Source organism: Cebus imitator, unplaced genomic scaffold (genome assembly GCF_001604975.1).
Source record: "Cebus imitator isolate Cc_AM_T3 unplaced genomic scaffold, Cebus_imitator-1.0 Scaffold365, whole genome shotgun sequence".
NCBI classification, from domain to species: domain Eukaryota; kingdom Metazoa; phylum Chordata; class Mammalia; order Primates; family Cebidae; genus Cebus; species Cebus imitator.
The window spans coordinates 1,663,145-1,681,499 of NW_016107680.1; the positions used below are offsets into that span (position 1 = coordinate 1,663,145).

An 18,355-nucleotide genomic window follows, 5' to 3' on the forward strand; every position below is an offset into this window, starting at 1 on the left:
GAGAAGCGTCGTGTACCACCCTGCAGTCTGAGGACTGCGAGGCCACTGCAACGGCAGATTTTTGTCTGTCTCGCTGAAGAGGTATCTTTGCAGTCTCTGGAGGAAGCTCAGGTAGCCGTTGGTGGCTTTGAGGATCCTGGCCTGAAAGGGGAGCTATCTGGATGGAAAGACAGGCTGTGTGTGTCTCATGCGCTGGATGAGGGGGCAGTGAGCAGGACCTTTGGAGAAATGATGGAACTTCGACAGGTTTGGAAAACTGTGGAGTATTAATGGGGCTGCTACTTCCTAGATCCTGGTTATGGGTTAGTTTCAAGGTAGAAATTCTCCGAGTTTGAGAATCATGCCTGTAGTCCTCTTGTAGAACTGGGGTGTTGATGTTAGTGAATGGTGTAGGATCCGTGCTGGAAGCTGCTGGTAATGGATTAGTGATTTTTTGTGTATATGACACGGTTGTGTTAGATTCTTCAGAATATACAATTGTCTGTCTGGAGTCTTCATTGGAATACATAGTTCCCTGAAGAGGTTTTTGGTTAGCAAAGTACTCTGTACAGGAGGGAGTTTGTGTGTTAGTTACTAACTGGTCTAAAAAGACACCTTTTGGGTGACTGGTTATCAAAGAGCTATGAAAGCTCTCTTTTCTGTCTGGTGGAGGGGGTGCCTGGATTGACAAAGGGATCCAGAAAAAGAAAGAAAGTTGAAAGAAAAACAGAAAGAAAGTCAAAGTTAGTCATGAAAGAAACCAGCGTCGACCTTGTCCTTACAGAAGTAAAGCAATGCCACACCTTCTGATTAGGCTATCCATTTTGCTAGCTAGATTGAGTGATCATTTTCATTCCATTTAGAATGCATTTGCCTTTATTATCAATGTTTGCCCTTAGGGGAAAAAAGTGTTTCCAGAGAACACATTACAACATTTGTTCCACCTGTATTCTGGGATATTATGTTAAAAGTGAACATATGTTCTCTTGGCATATTTTTTAATTAGACTTTGAAATATATATATGGTTTATTTAATAGCATTGTTTTATAACAATTTTCATGCCTGTGGCACAATTTTACTAATATCTCCAACACAGAGTCCCTTTAGTTAATATAACAGTTGCATACTCATAGTTATTGAATACATAATGTATCGCTGACCTCATCAGTTTAAATCCAAGGCATCAGCTGTTAGCTTTTAAAGAATTAGAATATATCCTAAAGATTATGTTAGAAACTGATACACTTATATGAGCATAATCAGAAATAAAACAAAATCCTTATTTATTAAACTTTGTTCTCCATGTTGCAAATACAAGCCTGGCAAGCAAACCAAACACAAAAGCAAAAACATATTAAAAATAAAACATGTATTGAAGTATGCACACTATGAAAGGGGCTTTAAATAGCGGTCTAATAACCAGGCCTTAAAATCACATAGTGAAGAGTGCAGGGTTACCTGAGTTGGTGATCTTTTATCTTGTAGGTTTGGTCGAACGCTTCGAAAACCTTTTGCTGCAAGAGAGGAATATGTAGCATCTCCGTTCAGTGTCTCTTGATTGCCATGGTAAGATCTCCAAGCTTTCATTAAGGGAAAACAATTGGATACAAAAATATCTACGTTCACTTAAACATTTTTTATAAAATTTATTTTCATTTCCAAAATTGTAATGTTCTTACTAGAGGCTTAATTTAATATGCATAATAGTATATGAAATTTAAGTTTTACATGAAGCCAGAAATGTGGCTAGGAATATATTTTTTAAAAGTCACAAAATAATAGAATGGTTATTCAGAATATCTTTTCTGTACCTGAGTCTGGTGACTGAGAATCGCGCCCTGAAAAAAAAAGAAATGTTGAAATTAAGACTAAGGTGAAATAAATGAATAACCCAGTCAAAATAACATGGCAAAGACCTATATGCATTATTTTTGCAAACATTATTTCAGTTTTAAAATCTGGGTATGTCAAACATGCCAAAGGGAGGTTTGTACATTTATTTTTACTTTAATTAGAATGATATTCATTAAATATCTATAATATATAAATATCTATATAGCAATCAGTAATTTTTCCCCTCAATAATGTTGCAACATGCAATTTTCATCTGATTATGGCCAAAGATGGATGTATGAATTTCTAAATGTCAAATTAAAGGATCATTGTTTATAAACAGTGAGTGCTTCTCCCAGCGCTAATTCAAACCCCCCGGATCCTTAGCTTCCAATGCCCTGCCGTTAATAAGCACATTTAACTCCCGTGTTAGAGAACTGTATCCTGCAATTTAGTTTTTACTTTCTGATCATTGATAACTTTGTATGGATTTTATCTCCAATTAATTTAAAAATGGAGCAATAAAATGGGTACCATAGAGAAAAATTACTTCAAAGAATTATGCATGAAATGTTTATTGGACCCTACGTCTAAAATTTGTACAATTTAAAATTTTTATTTTGTGTTTTAGAGATGGGGTCTTGCTACTATTTCAAGGGTCTGGCCTTGAAGTAGTGGGCTCAAGAGATCCTACAGCCTCAGTCTTTTGGTGAGCTGGGACTACAGGTGTGTGCTACCAGGCCTGGCCCTGCTTCTAGGATGTGGTGGAAGCAGAAATGATTGAAATTCTTAATCAGTTACATGATGAAGATGAAGAACAGTTTGGCAATATGAAGCAGTTATTAGAATTCTGCTTTGGGACACTCAGGAGTGAGATTTAATAGCCACTAGGGTGCCATCCACTGTGAACCGTGAACACATTTTGGGATTTGGGAAAGGACAATGAAAAATAACTTTTGGGATTTGGGAAAAGGCCATAAAATAGCCCATGGCTACTTTATGACAAGAGAAGCAGCATTAGTAACACTGATTCTATTCGGATTATTTGCTTGAGGACAGGGAGTTTATTTTACGCTTGGTTTGGTAAAACTGAGATAAACAGGAAGGCTGTGTGGCGTGTGCTGGGGACGAGGTAATGGGAGCCAGAGGCTTGGAGACGCCAGGGGTGCAGGTGTGGTGAGAAAGGAGAGGGTGTACCGCACTGGTCTGAAGGACGCTCAAGATAATCTGCCTCTAACTGATAGTCTGTAGGGGGCAGGCTCTATTTCTTCACACTGAAGGCTGTGTTGAAGATGGTGGAGCCACAGGAAACAGTAAGTGGGAAAATCAGAGGACAGTCACTCTAGGCTCAACTGTGGGCCTCTTCCTGGGATCCTGGGCCCAGGGATTTCCAAATGACTCTGTCCCTGTGCCACTGGAAACGCTGGACAGTAACAGTGGCGGGCTCGACTGAAAGGCCTGGCATCACACCGTAGACACGGGTGTGCGGAATTAAGAGAAAGGAGAAAATGGCTCTGGGCTAAAACTTCAGGATGAACCAGTATTTTAAACATATTTTTAAATTGTATTTATTTATTTTTTGTTATACTTTAAGTTCTGGGGAACATGGGCAGATGATGCAGGTTTGTTACGTAGGTATACACGTGCCATGGTGGTTTGCTGCATCCATCCCCCTGTCATCTACATCAGGCATATCTCCTGATGTTATCCCTCCCCAATCCCCCCACCTGCCATCCCCTCCCCTAACCCCACCCCCCGACAGGCCCCGGTGTTTGATGTTCTTATTGAGGATGAACCAATATTTTAATAAAACTTATGTTGATGATTAAAGTCTGCTTTGAAGTGGGTGGTCTTTTAAAGAGACTGAAGTACACATCATTCCTCTTTCTCTAAAATAAATCCAATTATAGATACTTCAAACACCCCATCCTGACTTGCTCTTTTATTACAGTCTTCTATGTGGACACTGTCAAGCATAGCCCTGCTTTCATTTTATTCCTGCAGGAAAGCCTGGGAAAGGGAGAACACCTGTTCTTTGCAGCAGGAAATAGAAAGTATCATGGATCCATGTCAAGTAAAGAGAATATAGGTTACAAAAAAAAAAAAAAAAAAAAGTCGGTCAGGTAAATGGCTTGGCAGATATGCAGGGAAAACAATTTTCCCCCAAAGCTGCCACACTGGTGATGCACATTCACTTGTGAAAAAACAAAGCTAGGACTCTAGGAGTCTGAGTCTTTAATTTCCAGTGTTCTTTAATAGATAGTCGTGGCTTCACTGAAAATCCGCGAATGACTAAATGGTGTCAGTTTTTCCCTTCCTGCTGTTTTCCCTTTCCTGGATATACTAACAGGGTCTTGAAGAACGAAGAGCTCTATGTGCCCTTCACCAGCACTTTTCCCCGTGTCAAGGCACAAACTGGTGAGCATCTGTCTGAGATTTTGTGCAAGACATTCCCGGTTCCATGTCAGGGCTGGAACTGGATCCCCTCAATGGCCCTTTCTACTGCTAAGATTCTAACATGATAGATTTTACATAGCTGTGTTTGTGATACGTGTCACATCATAATCTCTATGCTCAGGTTTTATTTAAATCCCTTTTAACGGATAGGCCATATTGACAAAGTGGCTTAGGACCTTTTGAGGAGGTTTTACATAAAGGCAGTTATATTTTAACAATATTGAAGGCAATTAATATTTATCAATTCTCTTTTGATTCACGTAAAGACACTGTCATATAAGTTCTTTTGAAAGCTACATAGAATGCAGTTGTGCATAATAATGCAGACTTCTTAATTAAAAATACAATGAAAACTTCTTTAGAAAAGGGGGCTGGCCGTGGTGGCTCATGCCTGTAATTCCAGCACTCTGGGAGGCTGAGGCAGTTGGATCACTTGAGGTCAGGAGTTCAAGACCAGCCTGGCCAATATGGTGAAACCATGTCTCTACTAAAAAAAATACAAAAATAAGCCAAGCATGGTGACAGGTGCCTGTAATCCCACCTCCTTGGGAGGCTGAGGCTGGAGAACCACTTGAACCTGGGAGGCGGAGGCTGCAGTGAGCCGAGATTGGGCCCCTCCACTCCAGCCTGGGAGACAGAGCAAGACTCCATTTCAAAAAAAAAAAAAAATGAAAAAGGGATCTTACTTTATGTGTCTAATAGACACAAAAGAGGGCTGCTTTTAAACAATAATGTCCAAAATTCAGTGGGCATCATTCTCTAGGAATCTTACTCCTAGTGATAGAAAACTTAAAACAGCCCAAAGCTGCGTTGTTATACTGAAGATTATTTTGTACTCTTGAAGTGTGAAATCTTTTTTTTTTTTTTTGGTATTTTAATTCTGAAGTGTTAAATCTTTTCTATTAAGTAGGGTTATATGAAATTACGTACATTCCAGTTTTGACTCTCCAAATTGGCACTGTTGATGCAGTGTGCCATTTCCTAGCACGTGCATCAGTGGTTCATGTCTGAGTAGGCTGGGCTGAGATCCTATTTGGTTGAAATGTCAACGCTATTCAGGGTATTGGCATTCCAATTACATGATGGCCCTAAACTCTTAAATTTATTATCTTACTTCCTTCATTCCTGTTTCTCATGGTATCCAATGTAAACACATCTGTAGTTTTTCTAACACCTTTTTGTGTTCGTACACACATGAGCCAATACATAAAAATAGAGATTTGTATCTAGATTTTTTTTAACCAAAATGAGGTCATACCACAAACCTTGCAATGCAACTTGCATTTTCTTTTAACTTAAAATATAATTGAACTCACTAGCCTGGCATTTAAAGGTGGACATTGAAATCCATTTGTGGATTAGAGGCGGTGAACAGAAGTGAGATTCTCCATATGGAAGTTATTTTTTTTTTTCCCCAAGGAAATCTCAGTAGTTTAGAATCAAGTGGCCATAAAGTGAAGAACACCCTGAGTATTTAATCAACTGCTAGATGCACATGTGTAAAAGATTGTGATATGCATAATGAGAATCAAAATTATTTAAAGACTCTCCATCCCTTTCTGACTTCTGCTGTAAGACCCATTACTCTTATAAATAAAAAACAAGTAATCCCCAAACTGCAGCTACTGAGCCAGACAACCAACCAACCAGTTACCAAAGGGTGTGGGTCTATTTCAGGGTCTAGAGGCACAGGGCTTGCTGGCCTCCGCTTGATCTTCTAACAGCTGCACCCCTCCCAATGCAGACGGTGCCTCAGGTACTGTGCCTAACTTAGGTACTGTGGCTTAGGTAGTCATGATAGAGATTTATTATAAAGAGACCACTTGAGTGGATGCTGAAAAGTCATACCCCCAGTGACTTCCTACCTGTGGGTACATGTTAATCTTAATTGGTCAAGATTTTGACCTATATCTATATATCTATATCTATCTATCAATCTATCTATCTATATATTAGAAGGGTCTTTGCTGATTGGATTAAAGGACAGTAAAGGTCTCTTTCAAAACTAATGTTCTATCATTCTGTTTGCAACTTTTGACAAAGAATCTAATTAATGAAGAGTTGGGTTCCTACAAATCCCTCTTTTCATCCTGTATCCCTGTACTCCTACCCCAGCAGTTTTTAGGTTAACCCCCTAAAATAACCTATGAGTTATCCTAATGAAATATGTTACTTAAGTCCATGCGATAGCAAAAACTTAAATAGTTATTAACACTTGCAGTTACTCAACCTATTTTTGGTAAGTGACTGCTGTTTTTAATTACACATGTAAAATGTTTCCTACAAGATCTCATTTTCCTTTGCTTTTTACGTTTAGAACAAAAACAGTCAGAAGAGCTAGAAGCCATTCAAGTGTGACGTTCTGTGAGTTAGTGATATTATACCTGCAGCCAATAGGTTTGGAGAACTTTGCACTCTCTTCACAGATGTTAGCGTGACAGACATGGCAGCACGTTTGCGAGCAGACCCACCACTATCTGGAAGCAAAAAAATGACATAGCAGAGGCCAAGGCAACAGAAAAAGCACATGCAATATCATGCGTTTTAAGTGAAATGTGCCAGACATCCATGAGATAGATAAACAGTCAGAGTCGGCAACCACGGAATGCACCTGCCAATTTCACACCTCCCTCGAACTACAACAAACAAAACAAGATCAGGGATCCGCCTTAGAAATAGATGTCACTGTTTTCGTGAAAGCATGGAAGATTTAATACTTAACATTTTATGGTTTTCCTTGTGAAAACTCAGGCACAGAACTCAATTTTGTTTATACCACTTAAACTCAATTTAATCTAACTCTATAAGCATTGGAGCTGGCTTTTAGAGTCAAGGATTAGCGCTATTTCAGGATTAAGGGCTATGGTACAACACACTTTTAAGTTAATATCATTTAAGTTTTACCATGTTCTATCTGTTAGAATTCCCAAAGAGCGCCTGAATAATTCTCGCAGTAAAAATTATTAGTGACACAGATATGATACATTTTTTTAGAATTCATAGAGGAACACACGGCATTATGGAATGTTCATTCTTTCTGTAGTTATTGTTAGTTATGGAAATAACTAGCCTAATTAAAATGATATATATGACACTGAAATGACTATGTTTAAAGAAAGTAGTGTATTACTTTTACTTTTTAAATTTTTATGTTTAGGGCCGGAGTCCTGCTCCGTCACCCGGGCTGGAGAGCAGTGGTGCCATTGTAGCTCACTGCAGCCTTAAACTCCTGGGCTCAAGCCATCCTCCTGCCTCAGCCTCCTGAGTAGCTGGGACCACAGGCACACACCAGCGTCCCTGGCTAACTTTTTAACTTATTGTAGAGACATGGTCTTGCTATGTTGCCCAGGCTGGTCTGAAACTCCCTGGCTCAAGTGCCCTTTCCACCTTGGCCTCCCATTGCAAGCATGAGCCACCACACCTGGCCTCATTTATTGCTTGTATACTTTTTAGCAATATGTGTACTATGACCTAATATTTAAACTTGTGCAAGTCACACTGTGAAGTAAAATACGTGTAAGTGCATCAGCCATTTTAATGTGCTGTGAGAAGTTTAGACTTCTAAATTTGGAAGAGAAGTCTTTCGAAATGGGAAGGCCAATGTTCTATTTATGACTAGCTTCAAATTCCATTCTTAGATTCCTCTGTAATACGGCATGTGCAATAAATAGTTTTGCCCATTCCTCTCATTCTGCTCATTAAGTAAAACAAAATTAAATCAAATCTTTTTGAAAGTTATAAAAAAAGACAACATAACCACCGATATGGTAATATAATCATTATATATTGTCACATTCCTATTTTTCCTTTTTCTTTGTTTTCACAGGGAAAGCATCAAGTGTGTTTATTGGACATGAGAGAATTTAGATTAGTAAAGATGCTTGGAAGCATGATTTGAATGAATTTTTCATAAAAATTATAAATAGTAAGACTAATATTAGAACTTAAAATCAGTGGAGTGATTATTATAACAAATTTAAGTTCTTTAAACTATATGTTTAAAATAACAATTTCTTAATGTAGAAAATCATTTAACCAGAAAACCGACTTGAAAGAATCTTAAAGGAAAATGAGCCAAATCAATCAAAGGTTATAATTAAGAACCCAAAGAAAGTGACACAAATGGTATAAACAACAGAAGTTTCCTTCAGGAGAGGCTCCAAAAGGAACTGAGGATTTTAGCAGACTCAGCAAACTGAAAGCAGCTTAGAGACAAGTGTGTCTGATAAGATGGAGGTAATGTTATTGCTTCCAGGAGCTGTGAACGGGCCTAAAGTGGTTGTGTAGTTAAAGACGTTGAAAGTGAAAACTGACATCACTCTATGAGTGATTATATTTCCTAGTTCTTTTACTTCTGAACATCTAACAAGCGTGTAGATGAAAAGAGAAAATTCCAGAATGAGAAGATCCAGGGTCACAGGTTAAACCTATCGTGTTCAAACTGTGGACTGAGGTGTCCTGGGCTACCCTGGTGAATTCACAAGGGTGTTGGGGTATCTTTCTGGCTTTTAAGGAAAACACTGTGCTGACTGCATGTGCTGTATTCCTTTTGATGACATCATATTTTTGAAAAACTGGGATCTTGATAATTGCTATGATAAAAAGCAAGTACCCTCTGAAGAACATTTTATTTATTTATGTTTAGAGAAAGGGTCTTGCTCTGTTGCCCAGGCTGGAGTGCAGTGATGCAATCACAGCTCACTGGGCTTGAGCTGATCCTCCTGCCTCAGCTTCTGATAGCTGGGATTACAGGCACATGCCATCGTGCCCAGCTAATCTTTAAAATTTTTATGGAGATAGGGTCTCATTATGTTGCTCAGGCTTGTCTCCAACACCTGGGCTTGGGTGATCCTCCTGGCTCAGCCTACCAAAATGCTGGAATTACAGGCATGAGCCACTGTGCCCGTCCAGCCTGTAAAACATTTTAGATCAGTAAATGAGAGTGGCCATGTACAATCTCATTCTAAGATCTGAGAACTTTTTCAGTGTGCAACAGGCACACACATACCATTAGTAAGTAATTCTTGTTATAAAGAATGAAATAAAATTATTTTCTTTCAATTTATATGTATTATTTTGTCAAATGGCTTCTAAGTCATCAAAACAAAATACTTATTAAGTAATTACTAAGTTATTAAGTTGTTAGCCCCTAACTACTTAATAAGTAGAAGTGTTAGGTATTTTTGGCCTACAAGCACTATGAAAAAAATTACTGAGGCATTAAAAGTCAGTGTAAACCAAAAAAGTTTGAGAATCTTTGGGTTAGACAATTTATGTATTTTAGGAAGTGCTAAGTCCTAGATTAAATAAATGGAGACTCTGTCTTTAATAAAGTTTAATGAAGAGCTGAATTCTAAAACTTGAGGCTTTTGTAAAATTGCTGGAACAGAATGTTATATTCTATTTCCACTTTCTTATATATTGATACTTTCTGATGCTCCTGGAAGATATGTTTAAGATCTTAAAACGAGGATGCGACCTTTCCTGTGCCAGTTTATCCTTAAGAATCCTAATGCTGGCCTTGCCTTTTGTCCTCATTAATGACCTGCAGCCCTCCTGGGCCACTCTTCCCCTGAGCTGCAAGATTCCTGGAAGCTGTTTCTACTGCTAGAAACCACTCATGTGGGTAAATTACACATGGAGAATTATTTGATGTTTTTTTCTCCTTTTTTCAATAGCTAAGATATGTGTAAGAAAGTAATGGGTTAAAAATTCTAAGAGTGGACATATAACATGTTTTGTATATTTTCTATATTATTTAGACACTTTAGCATGAAAAATTAGCCACATTCCCCATGGCTAGTTTATTACATATTGATTAAAAGCAAACACTTAACATAAAAGAATGCTTTTTAACCGTAGTGACAGACACATGAAGATTTAAATGGGAATATATCTCTTTATTGATTGATAAAAAATATTGATTGAATTTAGCTTATCCAATATATCAATCATTAAAAAGATATATTCTGATTTAAATGATATATTGATATATATATCAATAAAACTGGCCTGCATTATCTATCTATATATTATCTATCTGTATTATTTATCTATCCGTATATTATCTGTATTATCTATCTATCTATCTATCTATCTATGAATCTATCCATCTATCTGTAGATAAATAGACAAAAGAAGTCAGAAGAGCTAGAAGCTGTTTTTGGGATGAGAAAAATAAGAACTTGTGAGGCCACTTTATTCATCTATCTGTTATCTATGTATCTATGTATTTATGTTTCTATCAATCATCTATCTATCTGTAGATAATGCAGGCCAATTTTATTTACTATCTCTTTAGGAAGAAATTCCTAATTCATTTTGTAAACACAGTCACAATGCTTTCAACTTCCTAAGACAATGTGTGTATGTGTGTATTAAAATATATATATATATATATTTATATATATATATATATAAATATATATATTTAAGAGTGGTATGTTTTTATAAAAATATTATTTTGGAATTTTGTGCAAAAGTTTTTAGTCACTTTTGATCAAATTTGTGCATAAGTTTGAATACCATATTTTCCAATCATTATATATAAGCGGAAGTTCATCCACATAAGCAAAATAATCCTATTCAAATTGCATCCCATCCAGAGTCAAGCTTACTCCTTAGAAATGAGAGGATGCTTTAGAGGGTTACATTTGTGCTGCTAAGCAGTAACTTGGCTCAAGTACCTTAGTGACTTAAACAAATTTACAAATTTCTGTGTGCTTACTTTGCTATGAGGTATTGAATTATTTGAACAGGAAGGGCAATTATTGAAGGCAGTGCACATGAACACAGTCTATTCAGTATATCATGTATGCAAATCTCTGTCATAATAGGGTTATAATAAATAGGAAAATCAGCACTCAATGAAATGAGGAGTACTGGGAAGTTATGATCAGCTTAAGTCTACAGGGAGACGTCTTGGAAGGATAAGAAAATATCACTTCCTCATATGGAACTTCTGCTGGAATGACTTTGTAGCTCCAAAACACGGCTGATGCTAGTCCAGCTGTGGGCTCCACGTTCTATTTGCTTTCCTCCCTCTCCTTTACTTAATAATATTTTCTACTTTGTTCCCCATGTCTGATCTGACATCTCCAATCTTCAAGATGCGTTTGCATGATGTGTTTGCAGGGCTGTAACTTCTCTTGATTGCTAAGCCTTCCTTGTGTGTTTTGACTGTCTCCAGAATCCTCATCTTGCCCGTTGTCCACATCTGCAAGGTGACTGCATCCTCAAGAGCCTGCCCACCCAGCCTTCTCAGGGCCACTGTGGCACCTGGAACGTGACGCAAGGCTCTGCACTAGACCTGGGGATTAGGTATTGGTCCTCGCCAGTGGTTGGTAATCCTCCTTGTCGGCACTTTGATGCAACAAGAGACAGCAAAAAGGCAACCAGCTGGACATGAGAGAACATCTTGGGCCATCCCTTCTACTCTGCCATGGGGGGACGGCTCAAACAACTTTCCAGTGATCACTTGCGGATAGGAAACGGTATCATTTAAACACAGGTTACAAAATTTCAGTGAGAAAGTTGTTTCTTGAATTAGTTAATACTGTATATTTCAAGGTCGGGGGAAGGCAAAATTAGAAGCCAAATCATTTCTACTGTGGAAAAAAGTTCATATGTACCTAGCATGTGTTACGAACACTTCTACAGTTAAAATGTCTACGATGCAGTTCAGAGGCATGGTTGTTGAGCTATTTGGAGATACTGTTCTCACATCTAAACATATAATGCTTACAACACTATGTCAATTGTGACTATAGGTTAATTAAGCTGATTTTGTATAAAGCTTTGGCATTCAATCTGCTGACTGCTTCAACATAAAGAGTTTATAAAACGGAGAAGTTTAGATATTTTCTCCTAGAGCAGCTTGCCTTTGAATTTAACTTATTTTCAAGTGAGCGATTTCAAAAGTACACATACAAATGACATACTACCTCTTCCTATTGTTTATGGGTGTTACTTTTAACATGTGATTAATGAAAAAGGAAGTAGGAGCAAGTAACAGAACAGAAAATTCGACTTTTGATGGCTATGAGGGTGGAGCACAAATACAAAGAAGAAAGTTATGACTCTAGGCTACGTACCGAATCGGAATTCACAATCACATTTAGGATCAGCAGAGTGCTAAACTAATGATTTAGGGCCAACACGATTTTTAGAGAGCAAGGCTAAGAGAGTTTAAAACTAACAGACAGCATACCTGTGTTCATTTTGACCTTGGAGAGTTTGTTATTAAAGTCTTCAGTTTTCCTGTAGGAAAAAAATGGTGCATAATTTGTTCACTAGCACGTGGAACAAAATATCATAAAAGTGTGTTTTGTTTTTGTTTTCGATGTACCTGTAAGTTAATATCACATTGTCATTGTTTAAATCAGTGTTTAATAAGGTAGGAAGAATTTATGATTCTATTCATGTTAAACTGTTATCATTGGTCCTATGATCATGAGACAGATCATATTCTGTTTTCATGCTTTTGTTGAATAGTTAGCATTAATGGATGAAAATGGAGACGTTTTGTGCTCGTTTGCTTGTTTTTTAGAGAGACGTTGCGCTCTGCTGCCCAGGCTGAAGTGCAGTTGATGTGACCCTGGTTCACTGCAGCCTTGATCTCCAGAGCTCAAGCCATCCTCCCACCTCAGCCTCTCAAGGTGCTGGGATTACAGGTGTGAGCCACCGTGCCTGGCTGAGCTCTCATTTTTAAAAATTAAATTTCTTCTGCAAATATTTATACAAATAGTTTTTGTTCTCTAAGCCTGAAAGGATTGCGTGTTAAGTGTCCTCTTCCAGAATTTTAAAAGCTACCCTGGCACTTTAAAATCATTGCCTTACATGTGCGGGTCATTTTACTACCGGGGAATATGTAATGAACGCAATGCATATTTTGAGGACACTGTCAAGAAAGACGAGATTCATCTCTCTCTTTTTAAGACACAGGAAATAGACGGTTACTACAAACCCCATTTCTGCATTCGTATTGAACACCGACTTTTCCCAGTGGTGTTGGATGCATAGCAATTGGGATGAATTCACTAGAAATGGTTGGCAGAATGGACATGTCTCAGAAAAAAGTTTTAAATATTGCGTATCATCTTATGACATGTGAGATGACTTAGTTCTTTCTCTGGCATATTTTCTTAGCCCATTTATGGAGTTTCTTATTTATCCGTAACCCGAGACCAAAGAGAAAAGACGCACTGACAAGGAAGGAAATCTAAGTCCAAGACTTCCCTGCGAGAGATGTCTGACCCTGGCCACTTGGCCTTTGCTCCCGAGTTGTTTGGTATCCACAAGAACTCCCCAACACAATGCAGTCACAGCTTCCAGGCACGTTAGTACTGCCACATCTGAACATTTTCAAGAATTTTATTTATTCCTTTTGGATGAATGAGGAGGAGTTTGAAATGAAATCACTGGCATGATTACCTGTCAAGAAAGACTTTTGATAAATATATTTTTCTCAGCGTCTAAAAAGAGCAGCCAGTGAGCCTCCTGGCTTTCTTGTTTTTGCCTGCTAAGGTTCTCACCCTCTTCTCCCTTCTGACCATTTCCTCTGCTCAATTCGACAACTATTATTTTCTTTCAGTGTGGCTATCGGGGTTCAGCTCTTATGGAAAGCCTGGCTTTGTTCATTACTACTGCAAAATTATAATAATAAAATCAAAATGTGAACATTAGCTAAATATGATGGTACCCTTCTCCCAGTGGGGGCAAAATGCTGAAATAAAATAACATAAAAAAAAGCTTACATCCTATGAAATATAATTATAAAGTAAGATTTTATATATATATAAAATCCTTCTCATTTTGCTACACACACACACACACACACACACACACACACACACACATGCATATTTGCCTAGATTGAATTACTAATGCCTCAGGCCTCGAATACTAAATTAATGCACATTTAAAATGGGTAACATCACAATACTGATAATCACCTCAATATATGTTTTTAGAGCTATAAGCTGAAAACAATATAGATGGTATCCTTACTACGCAGAGTTTAATTTTTGTGTAGTCTGACTGTGTCCAGTGTCATAGCCGTGCCCATCTGCCCCGGGCCTTCGCTGCAGGTAGGGAGCAGGACAGGAGCCATGCTTAGCGCGGCCGGGCTGGAACTGAGTTCCCTCACTGCTGCAGTGAACGTCACAGGAACATTTCACGGGCCAACAGACTTTGAAAAATGATTGAAGGGAATTTTATGATGATAAATTTTGTCTCCTATTCTTCCGTGCATGTAACTAAACAGGTACACTTCTTTTTTTGTTGTTGTTGTTGATTTTGTTTTTCTCCAGAATTAACGTCTAAAAATGTGGCATATTTCCAAAAACTCAACTTGGTAGCCTTAATACCGCCTGTATTGAAGGATGCTGATGAAGTCAGGGAAGAGGGCCGTGGCCAGCACAGGAGCTTTGGGAAAGCGCTTTCAAACGTATTTATTTTAGTCTCTCAGTAGCAAAACTCCTAATATGTTAACCTTAAATGGACAAAATAAATGGAAAAGAAAAGCCCCAGGGGATGTCTGTGACCGAGGCTGAGGCAACTTCTAAAACAAGAAGGGATAAACAATCTCCAGAAAATGAGGATTATAAGGACTTTTCCCAAATTTGACTTCTCCACTCCTTTTGGAACCAGGCAACCCTGTCCTTAAAACTGCTTAAGGTTTTAAAGCTGCATGAGGAAGACAGTATTTGGGCTAGAATAATACTGACTGACAAAGAAAACGTCAAACACGGCTAACTCAGAAGACAAAATCTGCTGGTAGACAATAATAATGCTTCTGTACCGAGTGAGAGAACTAGTTACCGACATCTATTGTTTGAATTCAAATGCTGATATTTACAGACCATCTAACACTCAAAAAGTAAAACAGGAGTAACAGGAACAAAGAAAGGCGCCACAAATCCTTGACGTTTTCATCTTTAAAGTGTTGTATCCTGTTACTTATAAATGTAATTTGTGAGGTTTTTCAACTTCCCATTGTTTTAGATGTCAAAATGTGAAATGACTAACTTCCTAATCAGGCAAGACATTTTCCAAGTTGTTAAAAGAAGAATCCCAGTGACTGAGCTCTCAAGAAGAATCTGAAACCGAAAGGCTTCTTGGGTGACTAATGAAAATGCGTGATTCTACTTCCATTATTTGTGCTAAGCCCATTAACAAATCCATGACTGAGAACTCTCTTTAGACAACTCAAACTAAAGTGAATTTAATCTCTTTTGTTCTGCTCGGAAAAAGTGTCCTTGATTGTACTTACATAACAAGCACATATTATTCTGGAAAGCATCAAATTCCTAGAGTGTTTGCATGCTACTAGAAAATAGTATTTCGAGTATTCTCTTAACTTGGAATTGAACCAGGGACGAGACTATGAGAACTGAGCATTACATGGAGATTACCTCGAGCCTCAGTAGACTGTCCACAGAGCAAAGAAATATCTGAACATTAAGGTGTCGACATGATTTCAACAGGTGCTATGGGGTTGTATTTACTTTTGTCAAAGTTTCATATCAAGAGCAACTTTCTATGTGTCCTGATTTGTGACCACAATGGATTTGTTTTACTTATGGGTTAGAGTAGCCTCCATTGCCAAAACACATATGGCAAAGGATTGTGTCGATTGTTCAGGGAAGGGCTGTTAACAGCATGACTTCGGGTCTATAGTCTTTTAGCTCTGCTGGAATTTCTTTGGATTATCAGATCTCATTTTTCCGCAGGAATCAGAGCAGCCTGTGTTCTCAATATGCATAAGAGAATAGACTGGGCTATTTAACTTTTGAATAAGGATCCCAAGGAGTTTGATCCTGCGTGGGCATTAACATACCTTTGTGCCTGTTGTCTTGCAATTCTGCTTGAATTGTTTTGATCACCAGGCACGCCATTCTGAAGAGGAGCAGAGACAAAAATCCTTTCCCCAGCTTTGGCCAAGAATTCTGTGTAGGTCGTTTTATTTTTGTAGACCTGAATTTAAGTACCAAGACCATGTATGAAACTAGAGGACTGAATTTTTGCTCAGTTAATGTGAGGAGTTGCCCTAAAGATTTTCCACAGACTAATCTTAAGCCAATACATTGCTATGGTTATTTTGAAATTCGTCTATTCACACTTCATATATTATTCAAAACACATTGATGTTTAAGTAGTAAGAAAACATTGCAGGATATTAGTTTTTTAATAAAGAGATGTATTTTAAACATGAGAATAAAAATATAATCATATTAAAATTATGCATCAGATTTTAACTTGAATTTACTTATTTATTTTGAAATGGGATTATATGTAGCACTATTTTTGGATAAACTGCCCTAAGTGATCAATGCATTAATGCATCTCTATCTCTGACTGTGGTAAAATAAGAAGTATTCATAAATGCCAAATGATTTCACCTTTCAATTATAGTCAAATGACTTCATTCAGGTTGACATTCATCTTCACCTATCTTTCCTATATGTCAACATGCCTCTTTGAAATAATTACAAGAAAACTCTAAGTTATTTATTTTGTGAGTTTAGAAACTCACCTCAACCCGAGTAGGTGGCACACAAGTCAACAGCAATGGCGTGACTGTCCGTGCTCATAAGAACACTGAGTTCCTCCCAGAATCCCTGTGCTAACAGGGCCTAAAAATGTTCCTTAGTATTCAGGAGCCAATTTACCCACAGCATCTATTTATCTATGCTGAGGTCAAAACACATTCAACATCAATTCTAGGAATAAGGAGAAATTACCACAAATAGTAAAGAAACAAATGTAAATGAGGCTGTTGATAATTTTTTAGGAGAATATGCCGTGTTTGTTTTAATTAGACCGAATGTCCTGATACTTGGAAAAATTTCCTGAATAAAGAGCCCTCACTACATGTCTTCCAAGGAAACCAGCAGTTTTCTTTTTGAGACTTTACAATGTAAGTTGTTCAAAATGCTTATTAGTCTTCCCTAAAGGCTTTACTGATTAGAAGTTGATCACCTGGTAAATGATTCTTTCTGATGTCATTCCGAAGTCTCAAGGTTGGTGAATCACTCACCTTAACTATTTGCTTTAAATGGTCATGTGACTTAATATTGCTCCAGAGCCTTCCTTTCTTTTCTTTTTTATTAAGATGGAGTCTCACTCTGCTGCCCAGGCTGGAGTGCAATGGTGTGTTCTCAGTTCACTGCATGCAGCCTGTGCCTCTGGGTTCAAGTGATTCTCTTGCCTTGGTCTCCCGAGTAGCTGGGACTATAAGCATACACCACCACACTGTATTTTTAGTAGAGACAGGGTTTCACCATGTTGGCCAGGCTAGTCTTGAACTCCTGGCCTCAATCTGTCTGCCTCAGCCTCCCAAAGTGCTAGGATTGCAGGCATGAGTCACCATGCCCAGACAGCTTACTTTCATGCCGTTCCTTACTTTTATATTGTAATCTTAGAGATCATCACAGAACACATATTGACATGTGCATCTTTTTGCTAAGACTAAGTCATTTGTTCAACTTGATAGTACAGTACTAGGAGAATTCCATTAGCTTATAATATGCAAATCAAACGCCAAAACATTTTCTAATGAAAATAATGCAGATCCTGAATGAGGATCTCATGAGTCAGGCACATTATCAAAGAGACGTGTGAGGAATTAATTAGAATATTCCTATAACACATGCATAGGTGAACTGAATAATGTTGGAAGAATAGGTCAAGAAATAGGCAAAGCTTGACTCACATCCCAGTTCTGCCCATTTCTACGCGTCTGAACAATTTATACCAATGTCATTATCATCGTCTTCTCCACCGACAGCAAAGCATCTCCAGTCTGGCAAACTGGCATTATTCCCATTCACTAATATTTCAAATATTTTGAAGCAGACCGTTACCTTTGATTGAGTCTTAAGAAGATAATCTAGACTTTCCTGAAAATACACGGGGCATTATTGTATTGCTTTAGACTGAAGCAAGCTATATGGTTTATAAGATTGATTTCTACAGATTTTCCCATCTCCCAATTGTCTCACACCCAGCTTAGCAACATGTTGAAATTGAAAAGGAATTCCACTTTCCAGGTGGCTTTCTTTGTTCTTTCAAAAGATCTTTTTT

At 37.9% G+C, this 18,355-nt stretch overlaps 1 protein-coding gene across 38 annotated transcripts in view; it reads right to left on the reverse strand.

Annotated features, from left to right (window-relative positions):
• The window catches only part of SORBS2 (sorbin and SH3 domain containing 2), a 390,878-nt gene that overhangs the window by 103,537 nt on the left and 268,986 nt on the right, over nt 1-18,355 (reverse strand). For 10 of the 38 annotated variants that reach the window (XM_037730846.1, XM_037730847.1, XM_037730845.1 and 7 more), the window contains 4 exons: nt 12,480-12,529; nt 6,655-6,747; nt 1,792-1,818; nt 1,439-1,560 (listed from right to left, as the gene is read on the reverse strand). In XM_037730846.1, the coding sequence (XP_037586774.1) occupies nt 1,439-1,560; nt 1,792-1,818; nt 6,655-6,747; nt 12,480-12,489 (252 nt within the window). In that variant the 5' untranslated portion in view covers nt 12,490-12,529. Of the gene's footprint in view, nt 1-16; nt 659-1,438; nt 1,561-1,791; nt 1,819-6,654; nt 6,748-12,479; nt 12,530-18,355 lie in introns of those variants that run through there. The other 28 variants (XM_037730840.1, XM_037730875.1, XM_037730843.1 and 25 more) reach the window with 10 other exon arrangements.